General features: G+C 45.2%; 1 protein-coding gene across 3 annotated transcripts; it reads left to right on the forward strand.

Moving 5' to 3' along the window:
- The first annotated feature begins 2,414 nt into the window (after nucleotides 1-2,414).
- SLC25A43 (solute carrier family 25 member 43) lies at nucleotides 2,415-24,202 on the forward strand. 3 transcript variants are annotated; one of them, XR_008825507.1, is made up of 6 exons: nucleotides 2,415-2,783; nucleotides 5,714-5,955; nucleotides 6,940-7,112; nucleotides 20,649-20,783; nucleotides 21,862-22,140; nucleotides 22,540-24,202. XR_008825507.1 is itself a non-coding variant. In XM_056359931.1 (5 exons), exons 1-5 carry the CDS (start codon nucleotides 2,512-2,514, stop codon nucleotides 22,063-22,065), a joined length of 1,026 nt encoding a protein of 341 aa, XP_056215906.1. In that variant the 5' UTR covers nucleotides 2,415-2,511; the 3' UTR covers nucleotides 22,066-22,215. The 3 variants fall into 3 exon arrangements, 1 of the variants encoding a protein (XP_056215906.1); XR_008825508.1 differs by having other exon boundaries at nucleotides 24,040-24,202; XM_056359931.1 differs by lacking the exon at nucleotides 22,540-24,202 and having other exon boundaries at nucleotides 21,862-22,215.
- The last annotated feature ends 835 nt before the right edge of the window (nucleotides 24,203-25,037 follow it).

Below are 25,037 nucleotides of genomic sequence, written 5' to 3' on the forward strand. Positions count from 1 at the left end.
TCTACAGAAGGTCCAGAATATACAATCCTTCTTAATATAATTCTGGTTTATAACATTTCTGAGCTATGCTTAGAATGTGTATCAATGGCATTAATTCTAGCGTGAGCTTTTTGTTAGACCCAGAGATTGAAGAAGTTTCTGGGTTGCTTCCTTCTTTTAAAGTCTGCTTTACACCTGACAAAGCCAGCTGGCACTGTGAATCGTTCTTAGTACAGAAAGGCAGGCTTGTGATTAAGTCACAGGAGTAGGAGTACAGGATTCTATTTCTGGCTTGGTCACAGACATCGTGGGTTATCATAGGCAAATCTGCTAATTTTCACTATCAGTCATATGGACAACACAACTGCTTGCTGGAGTGGCTTCTTCTTTCACCACCAATGAAGGAACGAACCAAGAACACGTTGTGCTCTACGAGTCTCCAGCAAATGTCCTGGAAAGCAGTGGCAAATGAACACCTCAGGGCAGTGCTAAATTTAGAGCTTTTCTAACTCATATTTGGCATGGGCAGAGAAATGGTTCTTTGACAGCTTTGTTTACTCTCCCTCCCTGATCTCAGAAGTTTTCTGTGAGACGTTAAACACAGTTAGGTACTGACATGCCCGAGGAAGGCAGTGTCAAAGTAGAATGGAATTTAACGTAAGAAATGACAGCACGCTCCAACACCACCTTTACTAATAAAACCAGTGTGTGACAGATTTCAGTGTTGTGCCTAATTCTGATGCTAGCCACAACTGTATTATCCTGAAGCAATGCACTGATAGTGACCAAACTATTTGCAGTGTTCAAGAAAAAAACAAGCCAAAACAGAAACAAAAACCACCAAAACCAATCCAGAACAGTACGAGAAACTAAGGAGGACATAAACAATATAAACTCAATTAGGCTGGCAGAAATGGTGAAAAGAAGGTGCAATGTAGAGCATTCATTTTTAGTAATCTCATATCCTGCAAGTGACATCCATTTTTTTTAATGACTGGTTTTATTTTGGCAGGTTCCTTTACACAGGAGAAAAAATTGACAACAGACAAACTCACACCAGCCACCGTCTTCTCCACAGATTAGACTGTGCTGTGGAAAGCTGAGGTCATCTGCTGATTCATTTTATCAGCCAGAACAAGGTATGTAAAAACTTGACCAAAAATGAGTAGTTGAAATGGGAAGACTGGGTGGAAAAAAACTGTGCTCAAGAAGAATCTTAAGCTGAGGTTTGTCTTTCTTGGGCAGATGAGCAAGAAAGGCAAACGCCTAGAAGAAATGTCACATTTTTATGGTTAGAAGTCTTCTGTTTCCAAGCAGTACTAAAGTATAGCAAGTTGATAACCCGTTTATTGTTGTTTCAAATTCTTCCTTAAATAGTTGAGTTCCTGGCAACTAGAGAGATGTCTTTTAGCTGTTTTATTGATTTGGGAATACTCTATTGGATTGGTGGCAGAGCGTTCTTGCCAAAGTTGAGCTAAGGAGCATCTTTATACTGTTTTGTTGGATCCACAAGTAAAAAGGTACTGAATGTAGGCTAATTGAGGTTTCAGTTTGCACCTTTTGTTTGTTTATTTTATTATTACAAGAAACAGAGCAGACATCCCATTTTGGAGTATATTGCTGCCACTGCCTTCTTACGAGCTGTTACCTCCTCGATCCATAGATCCTGGTCACTCCTGTACCTCCTTTCTACTTTCTTCTCTCTCCTCCCCATGCCTTTTCCCCGTTTTCTCTGGCAGCACATCAGCAAAGCCTGAACTAATTGACCTCGTAAATCTTATTAATGATGCTCACTCAGTTCCTCACTTTCAGCACGAATGCACAGGGCTTCAGCAGCAGGACTCACTAGTTAGGAAGCAGTATTTTTGGCTAGTAGTGCGGGACGTAGAGCGGTAACCTATGGATGCAATCGATCACTGCAAAAATGTGTTTCAAGTTAAAGATGAAGGGAAGTGTCCTGGCTGCACCTAGGTCACTGCTGTCAGGGCTTGTTGTTTTAATGCTACATAAATGCAAATAATGTCATGCTATTGGGATTTAGATAGGAGCAGGAGCAGCGGGTGCTGTTGGCTGCCTTCGCGTGGGCCCGCGCAGGCCCGGGGCACCCTGCGGAAGGTACCGGCCCTGCTGGCGGGGTGGTACTGGCCCTGCTGGGGTGGCACCGGCCCTGCGGGGGGCACTGGCCTTGCTGGGGGGCACCGGCTCTGCTGGGGGGACACCGGCCCTGCAGGGGGCACCGGCCCTGCGGGGGGCACCGGCGGCCGCGCACGCCGTGCCAACCGAGGGAGAGCACCGGGCCGCGGCGCTGCCTCTGTCGGGAGCGCGGCCGCGATGCCGGGCGGCCCCGGCCCCCCTTCCCGGGGGGGGCAGCGCGGCGGGGGCGGGAGCAGCGCCCCGCGTCACGGCGCCCCAGCCTGGCGGCGCCGCCCCCCGCGCTGGCCGCGCCCCGCCGGGCCGTACCGGGCCGTGCCGTGTCGCTGCCGGCGCCCGCAGTGCCGCCGCGCCGCCGGCCGGTCCGCCGGGCCTCGGGCCATGGCCACCTGGCGGCGGGACGGGCGGGTGACCGGGCTGCAGCGGCTGGGCTGCGCCGGGCTGGCGGGCGCGCTGAGCCTCAGCCTGACGGCGCCGCTGGAGCTGCTGACGGTGCTGGCGCAGGTGGGCACCTGGCATTGCCGGCGGGGGCTGCGCGGCGCCGGGCGCAGCCTGTGCCGCACCGAGGGCCTGCGGGCCCTCTGGAAGGGCAACCTCACCGCCTGCCTCCGCCTCTTCCCCTACAGCGCGCTGCAGCTCGCCGCCTCCCGCCGGTAAGCGAGCGGCCCCGGCCCCGGCTGCGGGGGGCTCCGCGGGGAGGGAGGGGAGCGAGCTGCCTCCGGCCTGGCGCGTCTGTTGGAGGGCAAGGGGGGCACTTCAGTGCCGTCTCTCATCTGGGTGGCTCGCTGGTGGTGTGTCCCCTCTTCCCACAGACATGTACCCTGGCTAATAACTCCATTGGGGTGATTTATTCAGCACGTAGCAGCTCTGAGGGCCTTGTGACATGCCAGCAGCTGCCTGTAAAGTCATAGGTGTTCTCCAAACTGTGAAGGGTTGATGCACTGTTAAATCTCTTCTGCTCAGCCAGACTCCTTTAGCAATGAAGTTGCAGCACTACCTACAAAAGTGACTGCAACATCTGTGCTTTGCAACCGATTTATTCTATTCATTTGTATGCTCTCAAGTATTTATGTTGTCTGTATCAAAATAAAAAAGCCACAAAATCGTAATTCAAATATTTTACCCTGTTATGCAGTAGTTGTTATGCAAATCTGATGAGTCCTGAAGTCAATATGTGTCATCATTTGTTTTATGATCTTGTTTTCGATAATACACAGACAATAAATTAAGGTAAACACTGGAAGGGTGCAGCAGGGTCAACACGGGCAGAGCTGACTGAGGTCTGCTGACCCGTGCTGTTCCCTAGGATTCCCTTGTGCTGCCAGTACCTTTTAGCCTTTAAAAGGCGTGCCTGACTCTTCGTTCAGCGTGTCTTGCCACTTCGAGGGTTGTGTTTCTCTCCTTTTTTTTTTTTTATTGAGGTCAGCTGTGTGCATGGTATGCACTTGACATTTCTGCCCAGCTGGGTGATGGATTATTCCAGTTTGTGGGCCATGCTGGGTGGGGAGAAGCATGGGCTCAGCCCGTGCTGGCCAATCCTGCCTGCTGAGGCTCTCGCCCGGGCTGACGCTGCGGAGCCTGCTTGGGCTTGTCATTCATCTGGCTGAGCAAGAGTCACCCTCCCAGCTCTGCCTGTGCCTTTCAGGAAATGACAGATGAAGCTACCCTGGAACCAGGCAGCTTTGTAGTGTCCTTCTGCTTCTACTGCATGCGGTGGTCAAACGAGGGGAGGGATAATGGCATTGGGAGGCAGTAACAGTGATTTACATGTAATTTAAAGTTCCCAGAAGAGTCAGTGTATTGCGCCACTATAAACCAGTTGATTTGGAGCAAAATAACTAACTTCATTGTTTGTTCAGTTGAAACAGTGTATTTATTTCCTTTGCAAGGCTGTAGTTTGTCTCTAGTTTGCACAGGGTGTTCTTTTGAATTACAAGTGGAAGGAGGCTACCAGGAAGTTAGATAAAAACTGCCTACCCGTATCTCTTGATACATTGTTTGGGGATTTTTTTAGTGTATTTCCTAGTGGGAGAATGGTGCATATAAGGGCAAGAAACACAAAAAGAGAAATGTTCCCTGGTGACTTACATAAATAGTAATGCCAGTTGCAGAACGAGCAGGGCGAAGCAGGGGCAGGGGGGGTTAGCTGGCTCTGCACTCTGTAGTTACTGTGCATAGACTCTGTCTTCCCGTGCAGTTTTAAATGTCTTCTGGGTGGTGCCTAGAGACACCCCAGCACGCTCTCCACGCATTTGTGCTTGCACAGGAAAATAAGGCTGTGTTGCTTTAGGGACCGTACAAGATACATAGGAAAAAAAGTTTGTGTCCTTTCGCTTTTGCTTGGCTCGTCTTTCTGCTCTGGGTTCTCTCCAGGGCACGAGACAAGTAGATGCAGGGATCTATCATGCAGTGTGAAATGAATGCTTATGTGAAAAAACATCAACTAAGCAAGCAGTGACTTGTAAATCTTTGCAAATTATTTTGTTCTGGACATGGTAACGTTGTGTAGTTTAAATGTAAATCTGCTGTTTAGGTGGTTTAGTTAATGCTTCCAAAATAGAATAATAACATTTCTTTACCTCCAGCTAAGATTGTCTTCTCTCAAGTCTTTTTACTTGCTTCTTGCTGTCTCCATGACACTTCTCCCTGGTGTAGGAGTGTCCTGGGTATGTAGTAAAGTCCTTCCATGCATCACAAATGCTTGAGTTGCAGGTTAGCCTTTAAAATTCTGTGCTTCAGTTTCAAAATTCCGAATTTAGACTTAACCTCCCATGCATAATAGTGCCTGGAAATAAGTCTTCTCTGCAGAAGTATCCCTGTAGATATTTCTGTCTCAACATAAGCAACCGAGGAAGGTTCAGTTGTTCTCAGAAGGTCTGTGATGAAGTTATCTGTGTATTTCTTCCTACGTGACATCTTTGACTGGGGGGTTGGACCAATGTCTCTAACTGATGACTGATGATCAGGGAATTTCTTGCAGACATGTTTTAAGTCATGGTAATTTTTTTGCTGTAGATGGAAATATATATGAGGATTCTGTGGTCTTTTGACTACTTTTGAAGTTTCTTGCAAAACAAACAAGTAAATCAAGTCTTTGAAGGTTTTGTCATTGTTGAATTGGTGCTTTGGACCATGATATCGCAGCTCAAGTTATATGAGTTCATATAGATAGAGCTATGCAAGCTGCCTCTAAAAAAGCTCTTTCAGGTACTGGAAGTATTTTTGCTGAGTAACATTAAAATCAAAGCAAATTGCAGAGTTACATATTCCAGTTCCTGACTTAGTTGTTAACTGTAACTTCTGTGCAGCATGGATTAACCCAAAATGTCTTTGGGCTCTTCGGTGCGTGTTTTGGACTCTGATCATGTTTGCTCATTCACATGTTCTGTTTCACAGAGGTTCTGATGCTTGTGTGGTGCTATATATAGCAAGGTCTTGGATGGAATACATGTTAAATTGTCAACTCCTGCTGCTGAAGGGGCTTGTGGGCAGAAGTACATTTACATCAAGAATAATCTGCCATAATTTTTCATGTGTTGTTTGTACTGTCATTAATAGTGCCTCTTTTATGTGTTTATTCTAGACTTGTTATACTTTTCACGGATGAGCTGGGTCATATTTCCCACTGGAGAGCCATCATGGCAGGAAGTCTGGCTGGCATGGTTGCAACCATCGTGACTTACCCCACTGATGTAATTAAAACACGTCTCATTGTGCAGAACCGACTGGAACCATCTTATGAAGGAATTCTTCATGCTTTTTACAAAATTTATCGTCAAGAAGGACTCCTTGCACTCTACCGTGGTGTTTCACCAGCTATATTAGGTAAAATAATATTAGGGAAAAATCACCTCATTGCACATTGTTTATTGCAGCTATGTAGTGCGTTCTTTTGCTCACTTGATTTCAAAAGCAAATAGTAATATTCTTCTGTAGAAGATCCGTAGATTTACAAGGCACAACAATACTGATCACCTCTGCTGCAGCTTTATTGCTTCAAATTACTACCGAGTGCATAGGATTTCTAGGTATGGTTATGTGTTCAACAAAATTTCCTTCTTTTATAGATGATCTAGGTGTGCTTGGATGCAAGATATCCACCATTTAGTTCTTAAAAAAAACCCCGAAACATATATATCCACACACAGAGTTTTCCTTATTCTTATGTAGGTGTGAGAATGTCTCCCTAGCTGTTCAGTGAAACCAGTACAAGCAGTAATGTATAACTGATGTGAAAAGTGAAGATTAGTTATATTCTCTAAGTGACTTTTTAATTATTTATTTACTCTTTATAGCTTTTAAAAATGCCATTAAACTTTGAGTCCACTTTTTCACAACATGACATTATAAAAAATGCATCATCATCATAATAATGTATAATCCCACTATAAAATTGATGAGAGCGGGAAACAAGCAAAAGAGGACAGAAGTATTTCTCATCAGCTTGACTGAAGAAACTGTTTACCTGTGCAACTGCCAGGGTTGGTATGGGCTGGAGAAAGAGCTTGTCACAAAAGAGGTAACCTGGAGAAAGAGCTGACCTGTCACAAGAGTAAAGCAGTTAATGGTTCTAACAACGTGCACATTTTAATATGTAAATATATGCCCCTATCAGCACATCTAGTTGCTACAATATGGATGTTTGGTGGTAAGCCAGTGACTAAAAAGTGAAGTTCTTCAAAATATTGAGTTTGAGCAATGCAAGGTATAAACTGTCAGCTCATTCCGTCTTTCTAGGTTATGTGATGAGCAGCGCTGTTTTCTTTGTGTACAGTGCGTTGATACACAACTGTCTGGTTTGCTTTCTAGGTGCTGTCCCATTTTCTGCAGGCTCATTCTTTGTTTACATAAATCTGGACAAAATCTGGAGAGAACCCATAGTTCATTTCACTCCTCTTCAGAACTTCATAAATGGCTGTGTAGCAGCTGGTGTGGCACAGACACTTTCTTTCCCCTTTGAGACTGTCAAGAGGAAGATGCAGGTACAGAGCATTTGTGTTACTAGTGCTTTGCTATAGGTTCTTGTTGCAGGAGCTTGGGACAAGACTAGCCAGATGATGATGAGTCTCACTTTATTTCTCTTACCAGTAGGCTACAGAGACTTTGTTTTAGGTTGATTGGGTTTTGTTTCAGTTTTTTTTCTTTTTTTTTTTTAAGTCTGAAAATTATTGTCAGAAGTGTGCTGTTACACTTTTAAGGTGGGTTCGAGTACTAGCATGGGATATGTGTATACTCTCAGACTGTCTCTTTAGCTTTATTTTTTTTCTTTTTCATAGTAAGTCCATCAAATTCTCACAGTTCAGAATCGGCAAACCTTCAGCCAAATGTAGACATTCAGTACCCTTGGTGGTAGGCAGGATGAAGGAGATCCATGTCATTTTCAGAGCCTGTGTGTCTGCCATTTATGCCTGATCTACGTACTGGCAACCACAAGAAACTTGCACAGCCGGTATTAAGTCTGAAGGGTCAGAACTATCCTTGTTCTTTCTGACTCCTGTGGTTAACAGGTGACTTCCCAGTTGCTGGTGCTGCTGATTTCCTGGGGCGTCAGCAGCATGAAAGTTACTATAAGCAGTTACAGTATAATTTTATATCCACAAATCTGTTTTTTATATCCACAAACCAGTTACAGTATAATTTTATATCCACAAAACATGATGATTTGATGATGTTGGCTTTTCATTAGAACTTTATCAGTAGAATAACAGTGAATAGCTGTCATCATCTGGTGGCCTTCTGGCTGTGGCATATGTGTGTGTTCTTTTAGCCTATTTCATGGGACTGCAGGTTTTTAAGAAGCTTTTGTGATCTTATAAAAAAAGCAGTCATTTAGTATGGCAGCATTATATAGGTTCCCATCCCCTCCATCAAGTTGGTTCGTAAGTCACAAGCTAGCAAAACGTCAGTGGAACTGAATTCCCCTCTCCTGCTCCCCAGGTTCCCTTTTTCAGACAGGGCTCAGATCCAGTGGCACAGAAGCCTTTGTTGCCCTCTCTCCATCTCGTAACAGAGGACCTCAGGAGGAGAGTAATGTCTTTTTATAGACCAGTTCATGTAGCTGATGTGTTCAGAAGTCAAGCTTTAAGCTGAGCCCTTTGATCAGGTATCTCGTAAAATGGCTCAGGTGAGAAGGATTCTGAGCATGAAAACTTGATCATTTTTTCCAGCTTTATCAGTGGATCTAACAAAAGCAATTACTCCTTACAAGTCCTCTTTTTCTTGATATCCTTAGGCTCACAGCAATGCTGTTGCCCTAAAGAGTAAAGAAAAGTGAGGCATTTACTGTGCTGTTTCCCTTTTAATATTTTCTGTCAGTACATTAGTTACTTGAACATTCAGGTTTTTGTAATCATTTCAAAAGTAACTTTCAGTTGTAGCTGGTGTGGTGTTAAGTTCTATGTCAAGCTTTGTCTTGACAGGCAAGTAGGGAAGTGGAACAGGTTCATCTTTCATTTTCCTGCCACTAGGCTGTACTCTTTTACCAAAGGGATGCTTAAAACATCTGATTGGCACCTCTAGAAACAGGGGAACTGGATTTATTGCCTAAATATGTAGGAAGTGGGTATGCTAAAAATACTTTGGATGGAAAAAAGGCTCAACAATGGAGAGGGGTTTTTTCCTCATAGATGCATTGCAACAACTGAATAGTGATTTTTCCAAGCTTAGAGAAACACCTCCTGTTCAGTGATTTATTCTGAAGGCATGGGAGAAAGCAAAGATGTTTCAGAAGAACTAGCTGCTTAGGTGTGATAGCCCATAATTTGTTTGGTCCTAGAAATGACGTAAGTCATGGAGGCTAGTCCAGAAAAGATGCCTGTTGAAAATTGTACCCAAACTGATGCTAAGAGCTCACTGGAACTCACGTGAGGTCATCCAAGAAGTTTGTTTTTCATGGTTAGCATGCCAGGGTATGGCCCAGCTTTGCAGGGATCAGCTCTGCTTTGTGCTTACTTGTTGGCCTATGCAGTTTGCAGAGTGGTGGTGGTCAGAAGGGAGAAATGTCTAGGACTGCACCAGAAAAGGTACCATGCAAAGGGACCTAGAAAGAGGGAGAATGAAGGAGGGGGGGGGAAAGAGCTTCAAGACATTTAAGTGTTCTGTAGAAAAGAAGGGAGCAGATACTTCTGATCATGGTTTTTCTCAGATAACATATTCTGGTCAGCCTCCGTGCAGTGATTCACCTTCCTAGCTGATAATAAGAGGGGTGTAGCAAAGCCTTTAGCTACCCATGGGCCTGGTGCAAGCGCTCTGCAGTGAGTGTAGGAAAAAGCTGGCTTTGTTTTGAAGCAATGTACAAAGAGGAACCCAGCACATTGCGGAGGTCAGTATGAGATTCCTCTTCCTTCTCTTCTGTCCCACTGATCTGACACATAGAGGCAGTATATTGCCAAAGAAGACTTTTCCAGGGAACCTGGCGACCAGGAACCGGGGGGTTGTAAGGCAATCTCAGGAGCTTCAAAAACTGAGAAATCAGGGCACGAGGCTGTCTTCACTGATTCTGGGATGGAGTACAAGCCTGAGACCAGGATATCCGGTACAGATCTTCACATGACATGCTAGGCAGTCTTGGAAGAGTTAGCTCCATTCATCTCATCTAGACAATGTTGGAATTGTTTGCACAGACTAGAAAAGGAATTCTGCTGTGGGAGGAAGGATAAGGTGTTATTTTTAATCTCAGTTGTAATAATTTTGTTTCATCCTTTCTCATTTTACATATCTGAATCCTACGCTTCTGACGTTGGCAGCTTTTGTCACTGACATCTTGTGGGAGTAGGAGCTGACTGTCAGTAAACAATTCTTCCTCTGTGTTTTGGTGGTGATTTATGATGTCAGATTTGCTCTGTAACCATGGTTTCTTCCCCCTCTGCTATTAGAATTATCTTTATCATGTTTACTTTTTTTTCCCACAAAGATGCTGTGTATGCTAAGTATACTTGAATGTTTTTCTTAAAAGAAATGTTAATTAATATGAGTGAGTCTTACTGAATATGCGAGTTCTCTGTGTTGTGCTTATCCTAATTTTATTCCTTTGTCTTCCTTTTTTCACTTTGCTTCTGATTGGCATGTTAGAGAATTAAGAGGTACTGTATGCATGTTTCAGCATGGAAATATGGCTTTTGTTGTACATCTCGTACATCTGTAGATGGGGATTAGTGAAGGAGAGGGTTATTCAAAGGGTTGTTCTATATCAAATGCTTTCCTGACACACTCTTACGCTGTATCAGTTTCTGAAAAAAAGCTTACTGATCTGTATGTCCTTCTGACATATGTTATTCTTGGCTTTCCTTCCTTACCTCACAATGGCATGGTCTTTGTTAAATCTGGTATCTAAACAATACTTAAGTACAGCACTTTAACTTGCATACAAGAACACTTTTTTCCTTCAATTTTTTTTTTACCTTCAGCAGGGAAATACCTGCCTATGAATGAGTCTGAATTTAAGAGAAGTACTGGTAGTATGTTTCCACTTCCCCACATCATCTTTTTGCCTATAATGACCTTTATAAGTGCATATTGGACTGAGCTGTGGCATTTCAGTAAGGGAAGATGAATTTAGAGCTGTTATATGCTGTACAGAAGATTATTATTAGAATGACACTGATCCTAGACTATGTGTAGAACTGAAAAATCTACAAACATGCAAATGGTCAGCGCAAACCTAATACCCAAGTCTGGCACTTCCCTCTGTGCACATGACCCTCAGAGGTAGGCTCAGATACTCCTGGCTGGCCTTTCTCAACCTTCATTCCAAATTGACCCGTGACTTTGGTAGTTTTGTTAAGCAAGATGCACAAAGATGACCCTAAAGTTTCACAGATACTCCACCAGCTGTGCAGTTACTCCTCACCTGCTATATACTTTTAGTATACTGCAGGATTCGGCACATTTTTGGTGTTGACTGCATAGCATCCTCAAGTTGTGAGGACATTTCTCTGGGGAAAGCATTGCTCAGTAGTGATCTTTCTGTTTTAAAATCCAGGCTTTGAATTCCCTCTGCTGCCATAAACAAACAGGCTCACTGTTCTTGGTTAGTGTAGGCTGTTGCCATGCATCACCCAAGAAGTGGCCTCTTTTCAGTGACAAAAGTGAATCAGTTAGGCCTTGGCTGCCTATAAATCTGCAATGTGTTGTGCAAAGGTTTTTTGTTTGGCTTTTTATTTTTTGGTTCTTTGGAACACAAGTTGCTCTGCAAATGTGAAATCTGTTGTAAATGATGTAAATGCTATGAGTTCTCAGTAACCTGGAGAAAACTAAGCAGTCATTCCCTTTGTGAGGTAGCCTGTTTAAAGTAAATGCAATCTTATGCCCTGTTGGCCCATTTCTAGTCTGAAGTCAGTTAAAGGAGATAGTGAAGACTCTCTTTAAAAGTAGCATTGTTATTTAAGTATTTATTTAAAAATAGTCACCTTACTATGTTCCCTGCCTGGTGAAAGTCAGTTTAGCAAGAATGCTGGGTTGTAAACTAAGCTTTGGAAAAGAAAATTATAAATGTTTGTTAGAAAAGCACCTTCTCTCTGCTGAAATGAAGAGAGAGTGCTCCTGTGTTGCTTAAACATGAGTAACTTGCAAAGAGTGCTCTGTCATTGGAGATGGTCACTGGTGCTGGCCTGGCAGCCGCTGAAAGCTCTCAGGCTGTGGTGTCACTGCTGTTTGTGAGATCTCTGTCCTTGTCAGCTGGGAATATGAAAGTTATTGGAGACATGACCCAGTTTAAAAATAAGAAATCTTTTTTGGGTCATGTGGTTCACACGACATCTCAAAAGCATACGTGCTCTGAGACTTCATGCAAGGAGACTCTTTAATAGTGAACGGCATGGGATCCTGAGACTTGAAAATTTTCAGAGATGGAGCCATTTGGCCATACAGAGTGGCAAATTCCATAGTGTGGAAGCAAATAAGGAGCAATATTACAACTTCTAATCAGATTTCCTGTGGAAGTAAGGCTTAGATGGTTGCTAGCTGTCTGTCCTTGCCCCCAGTAACTTTTGATCCTGCTGTCCAACTTCAACCAAACTTGACGGAAGAGTGGAGGTTTCAGAGAAACTTCCTTCAAGTTTTGTGAAAACAAGTGCAGATAGAGACAAGACTCCAAAAATATTTCACCTGAGAGAGATGCAGTGAGAGTTCTTAGTTTTCTGACTTTTCTCTGTGGTATTATGCTCCCCTTCTTGCTGCTGGGGTTCAGGCATCAGCCAGCACCCCACGCCCTGGGTGATACTTGAACTTGGGACCAGCATGGCTCCTCTGATTGTTAGCAAATAGCTAATAGATGTCAGATTCTGGTTTTGGTAAAATCCTTTCCTTCCTTCTCTTTTTCCCTATGTCTCAATGCTTTGAGCAATAGTGTTTTTTATTGTTTTGCTGATGTTGCTAAGATATTTTATACCACTTTCTCTGAGGCTGCTGTGGAATAGTGCTCTACTGCTTTGGGAAGTACTTAGTCCAGTAAATGGTTGAGACACTGCCTGAAAAAAGCTGCCAAGCATAACATGGGCTTTACCTTCTGTAACAGCCTAGAGCAACTTTTGTGCATCTGAACAAACCTCAAAAGCATTTCTCATGGATCCCCAGATTTCCACAGGAGAGAATCGTGAAGACTGCCTGTGAAGCTGAAACACTGAACAGTGCCAGTGGAAAAACTGATTAAAAGGGAAAAATTGTAAATCAAGAATTGGAAGCAGGACTGGGTGACAGCTTGTGCTATGTCTAGTGTCTTTAACCCTGTTCATCCAAGGAGCTGTGGTGTGATAAGTACATAATACTCACTCTGAGGTGGATTACAGCAGTAGCTTAGCACTGCAGCACAGTGGTGTGCAGAAGAAAAGCAGGAAAACACACTGTACCCATCTGAAATGCAGGAGGTCTGAGGGAGGGCAGAATGCAGTTCTGTCCGAATGATTTTCCCAGATACCGAAGCAGCCACCACGCTCCCAGTCCTAGATTTGGTAGTGCCACCTGAGTATGGCCACCATCCTCTTACAGCCTCCGCAGCTCTGTGATCAGTGTGGTGTGAGTGAGAGCTCTTTAATCTGCTTTGGAGCAAATCAGATGGGTTAACTTAGCCCACCTTTTTAAACTTGGTAAGCTCACCCAACTGACATGGCCTGGCACGGGTCAGGGTACGCCGCTGTGCACACACAGCTGTTACAGCTGTGATTTTCAGCAGGGAGACAGTAATGTCTCCAGAGTGATAGCTGTCAGTGTTACCCCTAGCATGAGTACTTTTGCATCAGTTGCACAGGAGAGCCTTGTATCCATTTGTCTGTGCTTAAAATGATGTGCCTGTGACTAATTATGCAAAATACGCTAGGAAAAGGAGCTAAAACTTTATGGACACTCTTTTATATCTGATTTATTTTGATTTGGTGTAATTCCTTGCCTCATACACAGAAGGCCAATGGAAATACATTCTCTGTAAAGCCCTGATCCTGTAAAACGTTAATTTTCTCCTCAGCTCCTATGCAGACAGCTGGAGATGTGAGAACTAGTGTTGCTATTCATTGTGTGAAGTGTGGCACCAAGCTAGTTTGGCTAAGGGCTTGCACCATTAAATAAAGTAGTGCTAATGTACATGATGAAAATGGTACACCCATTTGTAAGGATTGAGCTGAACCACCACGAGGCATTCAGAAACCACCCAGAGATGTCCATGCAAGGGGGTTGCACTGCCTTGAGGGGGAAAAAAACCCCAACGACTTATATTCTATATCAGAGATTTCTTCATACCGCAGGTGTTAAAAGCAAGGAAAGCTTTGGTTCGGTAGCAAAGGAGGGGTTCTGCAGCAACCTGTGAAGCCTCAGTGTACACAGGCCTGTCGATAATGTATTTAAAGCTAAGAGTCAAACTTTCGAGCAAGCATTAAAGTGTTTTGCTCATTCGGTGCCGTTGATCTCAGAAAGGTGAGATGTCTTGGCCCCAGTTCAGGTTACAGAAGAAAAGGACACCATGTTCCTGGAGTGCAGGAAGCTGGAGGTCAGCTGCTCTGCTGTGCTGCTCTCCAGCCGATTGCCTCCTGATAACTTGTCATCGTTTGCCTTCCTACATGCCTGAATACCTTTGGGTGCACTGTAGCCAGGGGTAAGTCAGCATTATACCAAACCACTGACACAGAAAAGACAATGACTACCAGGTAGGGCTGTCCTTCAGGAGAAAGGATTAATCAGCCCAAGAGAATGCATGCTTTTCCCCCCTAATATTAGTATTTATTTAAATTTTAATTATTTTTTATTTGAGTGCAGTGAAATATTCTTTCAAGGATTCAGCCTTCACTTGAGTGAAATTTCTATTGACTGCAGTGGCATTAGCTTGAATGAAAACAGCAAACTGTCCTTCAGTTTCCTTTGAACTACAGTTACGCTTGCCTGTTGGATGTGTCCTTATTAACCCAGACTGCAAAGACTTCTTATTTTAGCTTCCAGATTAGAGCGAGAATTCTTCTTGAGCTGTGTTGTAAAGTGCCTTCCTATACTTTTTTTTTTTTTTAATTGATTGGAAGTGTAGGACACCCAAACCTGTTGAAAATATACAAATAAGAAGAAATGTTACTATATCTACCATCAGGGTCACATATCACTTATGGCAGCTATTCGCTGTTAGTTGATCTTTCATACTCCATGCCAAACAGTACTGCATACTCAAAAAATCAATAAATAGCAAATCTTTGTACCAACAAACTTTATGAACAGGGAGGAAAGGGGAGAAGTACGTGAATTGAGAGGGAAGTATTTCCAGATAGTCTCTGTTAGATGTAAATTCAAATAGTTGTGCAAACCAAAATGTTCTGAAGTGCAAGTGGGCTTTTTATTTGCACAGCTCTGGGCTCAGTCTCAAGTGGCCTAACCACCGTGTCTGCCATTCCCTGACCTGGTGGTCTCTCTGCTTGGTCCCTGTGCGGCTGTATGAATCTTGACAAGATTCAAGTGATTGATCTTTTGATGAGCATGGTTCCCATTGCAGCTGTGGTGAACTACATCCATCCTTCAATCCTAAGAGGAAGAGAGGAGGAGGAAGAGAGGGGCTGGGAGAGGTCATTGAAGGGAAAGTCTTTATAAGAATCTGTGAGATTAGTTCCCAAAATGAGACAACTATGTTGTTCTGGCAGTCACCTCATGATGCAGACAGTGGGGAGGGATGGTGTCTGAAGACCCTTCAGGTCACAATTAACTTTAACAATTAACTTGAGTTTTGTCATTACACTGCACCTTTATTTAAATATTTTGTTTATAGTTGTGTGGGGGTTTTATACATGTCTCTCAGGTTTAGATTGTTAAAATAGAACATAGATATAAATTTGGGGCTGTATCACAGTGCTCTGTCAGGACCCCTTAAAACAGAACAGCTTTAAATTGGCACCTTGACTTCTGTTGTTGCCAAATTCAAATCTCAAATCATGTCAGACTCACAGAATTATGCGATTGACTGAAAAGACACTAGTTTAAAAAACTAAAGGCTTTCTTTGGGTTTTTTGTGTGCTGTTTGGTTTTGAACCTTCATGGTACACTTCACTCATGTTTTCAGACTCTTCGCTGTGATTGTAAAGACTTAACTGTTTTAGTAAGGCTTCTGCGAGGAGCAGGGGGTTGGACTCAAGGAGCCTTATGGGTCCCTTCCAACTTGAGATATTCTATGACTTAATAGACTTGGTGGCCTCTGGATACTAAAAGACTGCTTGTAAGAGACCAAATGGAGCCAATTCTGCATGTGATGTTCTTTAATCATTTAGAGAACCCTTTGTCCATTAGAAGTAAAAAGATTAGCAACTTAGCCCCACTGTAACTACTGTGACTAACAACTTGGCACTCTGTAATCAGCGCAGTGGGCCGTACTGTTCCTCCAGGCTTCTGCAGTATGAGACAGCCGTAACTAGAGGGGAAGGAAGTCTTCAAAAATTTCATAACATGCAGGTTTCCACGCAGCAGCAGCCCACAGTGTCAAGGGGTGTTAAAAGAACTCAAGATGATTTGAGGTGCATGGCATGAAACGCTTCTGTCATGAACTTGATCTTTTTGGTATGAGATGAGCTGTTTGATTTGTATGTCATAGTAAGTTTCTGCAAAAAAAGGTAGAAAGACAAGTTTGATCTGGTTCGTTACTTCCATTTTCTGGATCTGGTGCCATAGGGCGCTTGTGAGAATTGCAGTGTTGTAGACATGCTTAGATGATGCAGAACCATCCAAAACCCACAGCTATTTTTGTCATTAAAAACTGCCAAATGAAATGCCTTCTTAGTTTTTTCTTTTATTAATACATTTTAACTTTGTTCAGGTGTTCCAAAATACTGAAGTTTTAACTCCACACTGATACAGTTTTTAGTTTTCCTTTTGCAGCAGGTGAGTCTGAGAGTCTGTGGACAATTGTTACTTGGTACTTTGTGTAGGGTCCTAGAAACATACTGCCTCTGTAAAACAGAAAGACCATCAAAACATACCTCACCCCACAGACTGGAATCTTGAAAATGGCTGTAACCGTGGGGAATGTTACTATAAATAATCTTTCAGTAAGTCTCTTAAGAGGTCAGTGTCTCTGGGCATATTAGGAATCTGGGGGGGTTGACTTACCTGTTCCTTTTTAACTGCCTGCTGGATGTATTTACTGCGTGCAGAATCTTACTGGAACCTGAGTGTGCTTGTCGCCTGTCGTGGTGTTGTAGGCAGGAGTACTGTACCAAACCCTTCGATGTCTGCCTTTGCAATGTATACAGTAATGAAAGGGATTAAGTCAAACTCATGCAGCTAATTCTGGTTCATCATGCCCTGCCTACTGCAAAGGGACTTAAAAAGGAAGGGAATCGCATGTTAACAGCATTCCTGCTTTCCCAAAGTGTTTTATAAACCTGTCCCTCTTCGCTGCTTGGCTGCCTGTAACTTCCTTTACCAAAAAAGCTTGTGGAAACTGGCTGACAGTCCAGAAAGCAGAACAGGGTTTGAATCCAGCTTTCCTATGACTGCTGACCTCAGTGCCAGGGAAGGTTATGGAACAGATCACCTTGAGTACCATCATGCAGCGTGCACAGGACAACCCAGCACAGGTTTATGAAGGCAGGACCTGCTTGACAAACCTGATCTGCTGTGACAAGGTGACCTGCCTAGTGGCTGAGGGAAAGGCTGTGGCTGGTGTCTGCCTGGGCCTTAGCGAAGCCTTTGGCACCGTCTCCCACAGCATCTCCCGGAGACACCGGCTGCCCGTGGCCGGGGCGGGTGTGCTCTGCGCTGGGCTAAGAGCTGGCTGGGCGGCCGGGCAGAGCGTGGTGGGGGATGGGGTGACATCCCGCTGGCAGGGGCACACGGGGTGTCCCCAGGGCTCAGCGCTGGGGCCGGCCCTGTTTGATATCTTTATCAATGACCTGGATGAGGGCACTGAGCGCACCCCCAGCCGGTCTGCGGAGGACACCAGGCTGGGGCAGTGCTGCCCTGCGGGGGGGCAGGAGGCCCTGCCGGGGGTCTGGGCAGGCCGGGCGAGGGGCCCAGGCCGGCTGTGTGAGGTTCAACCCGGCTCCGTGCCGGGCCCTGCCCGTGGGGCACAGCAGCCCCAGGCAGCGCTGCAGGCTGGGGCAGGGGGCTGGGAAGGTGCCCGGCGGGAAAGGGGCTGGGGGGGCTGGCTGGGCCGGCTGGGCAGGAGCCAGCCCTGTGCCCAGGTGGCCACGGGGGCCAGCAGCAGCCTGGCTGGTGTCAGGAACAGTGTGGCCAGCAGGGCCAGGGCAGTGCCCGTCCACCTGTGCTGGGCCCTGGTGCGGCCGCCCCTCGAATCCTGTGTTCAGCTTTGGGCCCCTCACTGCCAGGGGGACGTGGAGGGGCTGGAGTGTGTCCAGAGCCGGGCAGGGGCTGGGGCACAAGGCTCACGGGGGGGGGGCTGGGGGGCTCAGCCTGGAGAAAAGGAGGCTCAGGGGGCACCTGATGGCTCCCCACAGCTCCCTGACAGGGGGGTGTAGTGAGGTGAGGGTCGGTCTCTTCTCCCAAAAAAAGAAGTGATAGGACAAGAGGAAACGGCCTCAAGTGGCACCAGGGAAGGTTTAGATTGGATATTAGGAAAAATGTCTTCACTGAAAGGGTGGTCAAGTGTTGGAACAGGCTGCCCAGGGACGTGGATGGGTCACCATCCCAGGAGGTATTTAAAAGATGTGTAGATGCGGTGCTTAGGGACATGGTTTAGTAGTGGGCTTGGCAGTCCTGGGTTAATGGCTGAACTCAACGTTAAAGGTCTTTTCCAACCTAAGCAATTCTATGATTCTGTGCTGTTGCATTTTCAAGGATACTTACATTATCTGAGTGCTCTTCTAAGCTAGTATTACCATCCTTAGTGGAACTGTTCCCTGAAGTCTCAGCTGCAGCACTCAGCATCTTCCACGGTACAGTCATGAGAGTCTGTGCAGGAGTTTCTCAAGTATTGTGGATTAAGTCTTGAAAGCTTATTTATGTCCTTCTCACTGCTGGATTTTGCTATTACTTTTAAAGCCTTACACCCCTTAAGTAGCAGAACCAAGCAGACAGCTGAGCTTCCCTGTAGCAAATGAGCATAAGTGAATATGTGTATGACCCTCGGCTGCCAGACTGGGTCCGTTACCTTGAACTACCTGCAAAGGCAGTGCTGGTCATACTGTAAAATCAACAACAGTGAAATCCCATAATGTCTGCGTCTCTGAGTCCTAAAACAGAAAGCTGTGGGAGCTTGCACCACAGTTAGGAATTATGAAAAAAGCTGTAGCCACATGGAGTTAGCAAGACCAATGTAGACACAAAGGGGATGAGCAATTAGAACAGGTGAAATACTTTCTGCCCCACAAATGTAATCCCTGTCTTGCAAATCAGGTACACTGTTGAGAAAGTTCAGAGAGAAGCAAGTGCTTCTCTTCTCTCCTTAAAATGTAAAATACAATGGATTAAATCCTCAGCCCTACTCTTGTCTGGGGTAAAAGAGTGAGGACATGATAAAGGGGATCCAGAAGATAACAAATCAGGACATTGTGGAAGCCTATTGCCTTCTTTCTCAGTGCAGACAGCTGCTTTCCCAAAATCACCTCCCAAAGGCCTGTCAAAAGGAAACTGAATGGTTTCACCTGTTACCTGCCATCACATGCGTATTCAATCATGCACAAAAAAAAGGGAGAAAAAAAATCATGATATGTGAAGATACATGATACATAAAGAAGACTACGCAGTTAGTGTGTGGGATGATTAGGGTTGTTTTATTAGCTTCACAATTGTAGCAGTAGACTTACCAGTAATGCAAGGGAACACAACAGCATTAAACTGTTTGATTAGCAACTTCTCTTATACATCTGAAGCGTGAGGTTTATCTGTTTCCATTTCCATCATCTACGTTGCCAAGTATTTGAAATGCTATAGCTGAGGCATCTAGAAAATGTCATCACCACTTGTTGATTTATGAGAGGCTTGTTATAGGCTTAGCAGCTCTAGGTTAGTCTGGCCAAGGAGGGAAAAAATGCTACACCATATGGTGTTTCAGATCAATGAGGGGATAATGCCATCCATATTCACCAGTCAGTTAACTGTACAAGTCCCATTCATTTTTATCAAACTTCTGCCCTGTGGTGATCCACTTGCATGCACAAGTCATCAACCTGTGTCCTGGGGTCCCCACACACTCCTGACTGGGAAGTGTCACTTGCCATGTATTTGAGTGAAACTGATTTGAAAGTAAGCCCATGGCTGCATGTGCACAGATGGATGAGGATGGGATTATTCAAGGTCAGGTTACCCTGTCTGTGCTAACGCAGTAGGAGATTAATGAAGGAAGGATTTTGCTGTTAAAAATGACCCACTACACTTCTTCCATGTGAACTGACACTGTCTATACTGCAGTTGGAAACGTAGCTGCAGTCCAGCAGGATGCTCCCAAGCTAACTTTAACCAGTCTGGATCCACCAACCATGTAGCAGAGATACGGGAGTACAGGCACTAACTGCTCACCCACAGCCCTTGGTGGGCTTGGACAGCTCAGGCTGAAATCTCTGTCCTTTCCTTTCCGTTGCGCTGTTGCTACTCAACCCATAGTAAAGTTCGCCCTTCTCATTGCAGTGCGGACACAGCCTCGGCAGCCAGAGTCAAGCCAGCAGGCTCTTCTGTTTTGATCAGAATTACAGGAAGGCAGCGTGGCATCTGGGGCCAGCCCCAAGGTTCCCTCTCACAGCTGCTCCACTGCCAGCGATGTGCAGTACCTCTCCTCAGACCTGGCGTGGGGCTGATGCCTTTATGTGGCTCTGGTTTGGATGATTTGTCTTCGCAAGGGTGGGACTTATTTCTAGTAGTGACATGGCACAAAAGGCAGTGCTGTGTGAAATTACTGCTCTTTCTCCATTGTGCCTATCAGAGAGTGAATTCCCTCCCTTTTTTGTTTGTATTTCAAGGCAAAATAGCCGGGTTAATGGAAGAATCCAGATCAGTTTGTTGAAACCTGGTATTAAGTGTTCCTTATGTACCAGAATGGAGAAAACAATTATCTTTAACTACTCTGGTTTTCCTTTGCTTGTTCTAAACCCCTCTGGGTGTCTCTTGAACAGGCCCAGAGTCCTTGGCTTCCCCACTATGGAGCGGTTGATGTCCATTTTACTGGCATGGCTGACTGTTTTCGGCAGACTGTGAAGAACAAAGGTGTGCTTGGACTTTGGAGTGGACTCACACCCAGTCTGCTCAAGGTGAGGTTTTGCTTTCATCCCTGTCAAAGACTATCCTGAAGTAATTGAGACACACTTTTGGACCGTTGGGATTATAAAGTTTATGACATGCCTCTGAACTTATTAGCAGCTTATAGATGACAGTCTGTGACAGAACAGGTATAACCTCAGGCAGGTTATAAACCAGCTCTGGAACTGAGTTTGGGCATACTTCCCCAAATGTAACTTGGCTGCTAGATGTCACTACTTCCGTTTAAATGTCCTTAGAGAAGGGAGTGCTGCTAACACACAAGGTAGGGTATGGATGGGCGATTGCGAGGGATCCTCTTACAACAGCTAAACAAGTTCTGCTTCTCAGCTGAGCTTCAGTAATTTGGCATGTAGTACCAAGCTGTAGAGAAAATTGTGTGTGTACAAGCCACTTCCTCGGAAGTCAAAAGCAGTACATCTGACCAGCTACTTAATGCATCCATATCGGTTACTGCAGCCCTTGCTGAGTTAAAAGCATGAAATAAAAGAAGGTAGTTTAGTTTACATAAATGCATTTTATAGCGCTGCAGTAAGGATTACCTACATGGAGTACTACAGCACAGCTAGGGAGTGGTAGTTGAGTGACAATATGATTGATTGTGACGGCCTGCCTGTGCCTGGCTCTGCCTTGGCTGGTATAAAGCCACATGGCACCAGAGCTGCCAATTTTGCATGGCGCAAAAGAAGAAAGTTGTTCAGTCAGTCTGCTGTATGTAGAGTAAATCCCACATTTCCTACCAGGATTTGCTGAGGTTGCTTAGGATTTGCATAAGTATTTGGCAAGTTGTGATAATCTATAGGCTAGCACAGACCTTGTTCCGCACAATATTGTTAAATTAGTTATCTACCAATAATGAACTCCTACTTTTAGCATGCTGCAGGTGCCACCCTAGTGAGAGGTGGGACTCTGATTTTATATAAACGAGCATAGCTCTATTATCAGATCAGATCAGATGTGAAGTCCCCGAAGTTTCCTTTTATAATAAAACATCTAAGCTAAGAATGCTACTAGTGAGTGTAATACTGCTTTTTTTATCTTATGTTGCTTTTTTTATTATTATTTTATCAGATTGTCCCATACTTCGGTGTTATGTTTAGCACCTTTGAATTCTGCAAGCGGGTCTGTCTGTACAGGAACGGTTATATTGAATCCCCTTTAAATTACAAGCTAACTCCTGGGGTGGACCAGAGTTTACAGCCACAAGAACTGAGAGAATTAAAGCTCCTTCGAAGGGAAAATTTTGAACCAAGGAAATCAGCTTTTGAAAACTGACATCAGAGTGTCCATTGCAGATATACATACTACCTTTCTTAAGGAACTTTGCAAGAAAGACATGCTGAGCTACAGGTACCAGCGTTTCAGCGGATTGCATGGTTTTAGTACTGAGACACCAGTGCTGGGGTGAATAAATCTTGTATCTCATTTGTTGAGTGGATATAAATAATATGAATAGCGAGCATATACTGAAGAGGAGAGATGCAACTAGTTTGAAAACGCTATTTGAACTTGAAATTACATTATTCTAGGTGCTTTTCAATATTGAATAGCCATCTTGAGATAAAACCACTTGCAGAAAGGCAAGATAACTGAGATGAGAGTATAAACTGCATTATAAATATCAAGAAAATTCAAATGGATTTTTTTTAAGTAATCTGAGATAGTGAGTCAGCCAAATGTGATAAACAGACCAGAATACATACAACGTCCAAGAATTTCTACTGAAACATCTTTTTTTTTTTTTTTCAGTGATACCGTATGGACGTGGCATTCTGCAAATGCAGAATTAGTCTCAGTTCAGTCACACTCCAGAATCCACTCTTTATTCTTGAGACTTATTTAAGAATAATGATTTTATATGAATCTTTGGTGTAGAGATGAAAATATGCTGCTGCAACTTTGATTTTGCTAAGAGAGAATTGCAGTGTGCGAAATGAACTGTAATACACTGGAATGACAATCTTGCAAACTTAAGTGCATACTGGAAAATCTTCCCCCTTTTCTCCTGTGTTGTTCCTGTGTGTATGTGAATTATTTCAGGCTTTGACAACTGGTTTTCCTGAAGTTCTCTAACTGAAATATTTCCTGAAAAACGCAGTTCTTAAATGTGTTAGATATTTCAGAGCCATAAGCCTTGTCATGTTTTGCTATTCTTAAAGCTCTATTTTTATATTAAACTACTTTTTAGTTCCTATGCATAGACCCAGCCCTACTGTGCTGCTCAGAATTTACCAGCAGAATAGCACTGTGCACACAACCCGTGATTTTCCCACTTCCAGCTGTTGTGATCTGGGAGCCACAGATTAGTTCCTGTAGGTAGGAACCTCTGTGAGACCACTAGGTTATTGCCAGTGGCAATGCCATTGGTAGTCCTCTGACCAGTGCAGGGAGCTTTTGGACAATAAAAGATCATTGGTATTATACCCGAGGACCTGGGGTATTGCTCCGGTTCCTTTGTGGAAGTACAGCCGTGGAAGAGCCCCATCCAAGTGCCTTAAAGCCCATGTCTGCGTGGGAAGGTGGCTCTGCCCTCGGCGTGCCCCACCAGCCTCGGGCTGTGGCAGCCTGTGAGTGAATCACAGCAGCCAGCGAGGCATGTCCACGCCAGCTGAGCTCCTGCCCTAGCTGCAGCACCCTGGCTCAGCACAGGATTTGCCTGCTGGTTTACACGGCTCTATGTGCGTGGTTTTGTACCATTTATGACCCTGCTGGGTGGAAATAAGTAAATCTCAGAAACTGCTTGGTTAAGCCAGGTCACAGCGGGATGAGGCAGTGGCAGATCGATGCAAGAAGTCTGTGACTACGGAGAGAGATTTGCAGAAAGGTTTGTGATAAGTAAGGCCTGCCTTGCACCTAGAACTCAACATTGATGTACCCTACAGCTAGTCTCTTAAATGTGCTTGCTCAGTTCTGCTGCAGTGGTGCTTCGTATTGGTTTTCTTCTTAGAGAAGAAATACAAGCATGGATAGCGAGAATTAAGGTTGTAGAGAGCAGATCTGGTGGCTCTTGCATCACACTGAGGCTGTAAATGCCTTTGGCTCTCTAGTCAACCTGCCTAGTGAACATGCTTCTCCGTGCCTCAGTTTCCCCATCAGCACAGTGCAGGTAATAATACTGAGGCTTATTTCAGGTGTGTGAATAAGGAGATGTGACTTGTGGGCATGTTGGGGACAAATGGATTTTCAGAGTGGCCTTACCTCGTCCAAGCATACCTGTATGTTTTTCACTAATGTTGTATTTCTAGATAGATTTTAAAGATTGACTGATGGGTGCATATGAATGTCTGATCAGCTCTTCAAAACTGGTAAGAGTCAAGCGAGTCAAGAAATTACCCCTACCTTGTTTCTGATATGCTGATAGCACCTTTGTATTGTAATGCACTCCTGCAACTATAAATCACTTACTAACCTGTTATCAGCTAAGCCTCTGCTTTTCGTCACATCACATCCATGTGTGAGAAATCCCCCAGAAGGTAACCCTAAAATACTGAAGACAAAGTGCTTCAGCAGCGGATCGCTGACATGTAAATGGTGTGTGATTGTGAAGACCCAGTTAATAGCAGAGCTGAATCGCAGAGACAGCTCTGGGGAGATGAACGGTAACTCAGGTGAGTTGGGTGCAGCCCTGCGGTGGGGCTGGTGGGGGGTACCTGGTGGGCTGTGTGCCCACCCGGGCGTCTCACCGCAGCCGAGCTCAGCGGTGGGGCTGGCGTAGGGAATCCCTATGATATTTGGAGAGCCCTGTGATGCCCGCAGTGTTGCGTACGCAGGGGGCTAGTGATGGGAGAGGGCTCTGAGTGGGGGGTACGCAGGGGGCTAGTGATGGGAGAGGGCTCTGGGTGGGGGTCCCGGCTGATGTGCTGTGGGTGTGAGCGGTCAGGCTGGATCCCGTGCGTGTCTGAGGCTCCGAGCCTGCCCCGTCCCCGCCCGGAGCACAGCCGTGCTCTGCCCCCGGCCGTCTGCATCACCCTCACCATGGCAGCCGGCTGGCGCGGAGGGGCTGGGGGAACGTGGGCACGGAAGGCCCCGTCACCGCCACGGGGGCTGCCCGCCGGAGGACGGGGGTGGCCGCGCCTGTGCCAGTGCGGCGGGGGGCCGGCGGGGTACCCCCCTCCCGGGGATGCGGCGGTGTGCGCCGTACGGGGGCCGCTTGGCTCGGTGCGCCCTGCCCGGGGCCGCCGCTGTGTGGTGCCCGTGCCCCCCCCCCCCCCCCTTCCCGGGGCCGCCGATTCCCCCCGCCCGGGGCC

The sequence above is a fragment of the Falco biarmicus genome, chromosome 14 (assembly GCF_023638135.1).
Source record: "Falco biarmicus isolate bFalBia1 chromosome 14, bFalBia1.pri, whole genome shotgun sequence".
In the NCBI taxonomy this organism is placed as follows: domain Eukaryota; kingdom Metazoa; phylum Chordata; class Aves; order Falconiformes; family Falconidae; genus Falco; species Falco biarmicus.

Excerpts from the sequence above, each read along its gene's own strand:
- SLC25A43 (XM_056359931.1), top strand. The coding sequence starts at position 2,512 with ATGGCCACCTGGCGGCGGGACGGGCGGGTGACCGGGCTGCAGCGGCTG. Across the intron at positions 5,956-6,939 it reads TGTTTCACCAGCTATATTAG|GTGCTGTCCCATTTTCTGCA; the intron begins GTAAAATAATAT and ends TTTGCTTTCTAG. Across the intron at positions 20,784-21,861 it reads TCACACCCAGTCTGCTCAAG|ATTGTCCCATACTTCGGTGT; the intron begins GTGAGGTTTTGC and ends TTATTTTATCAG.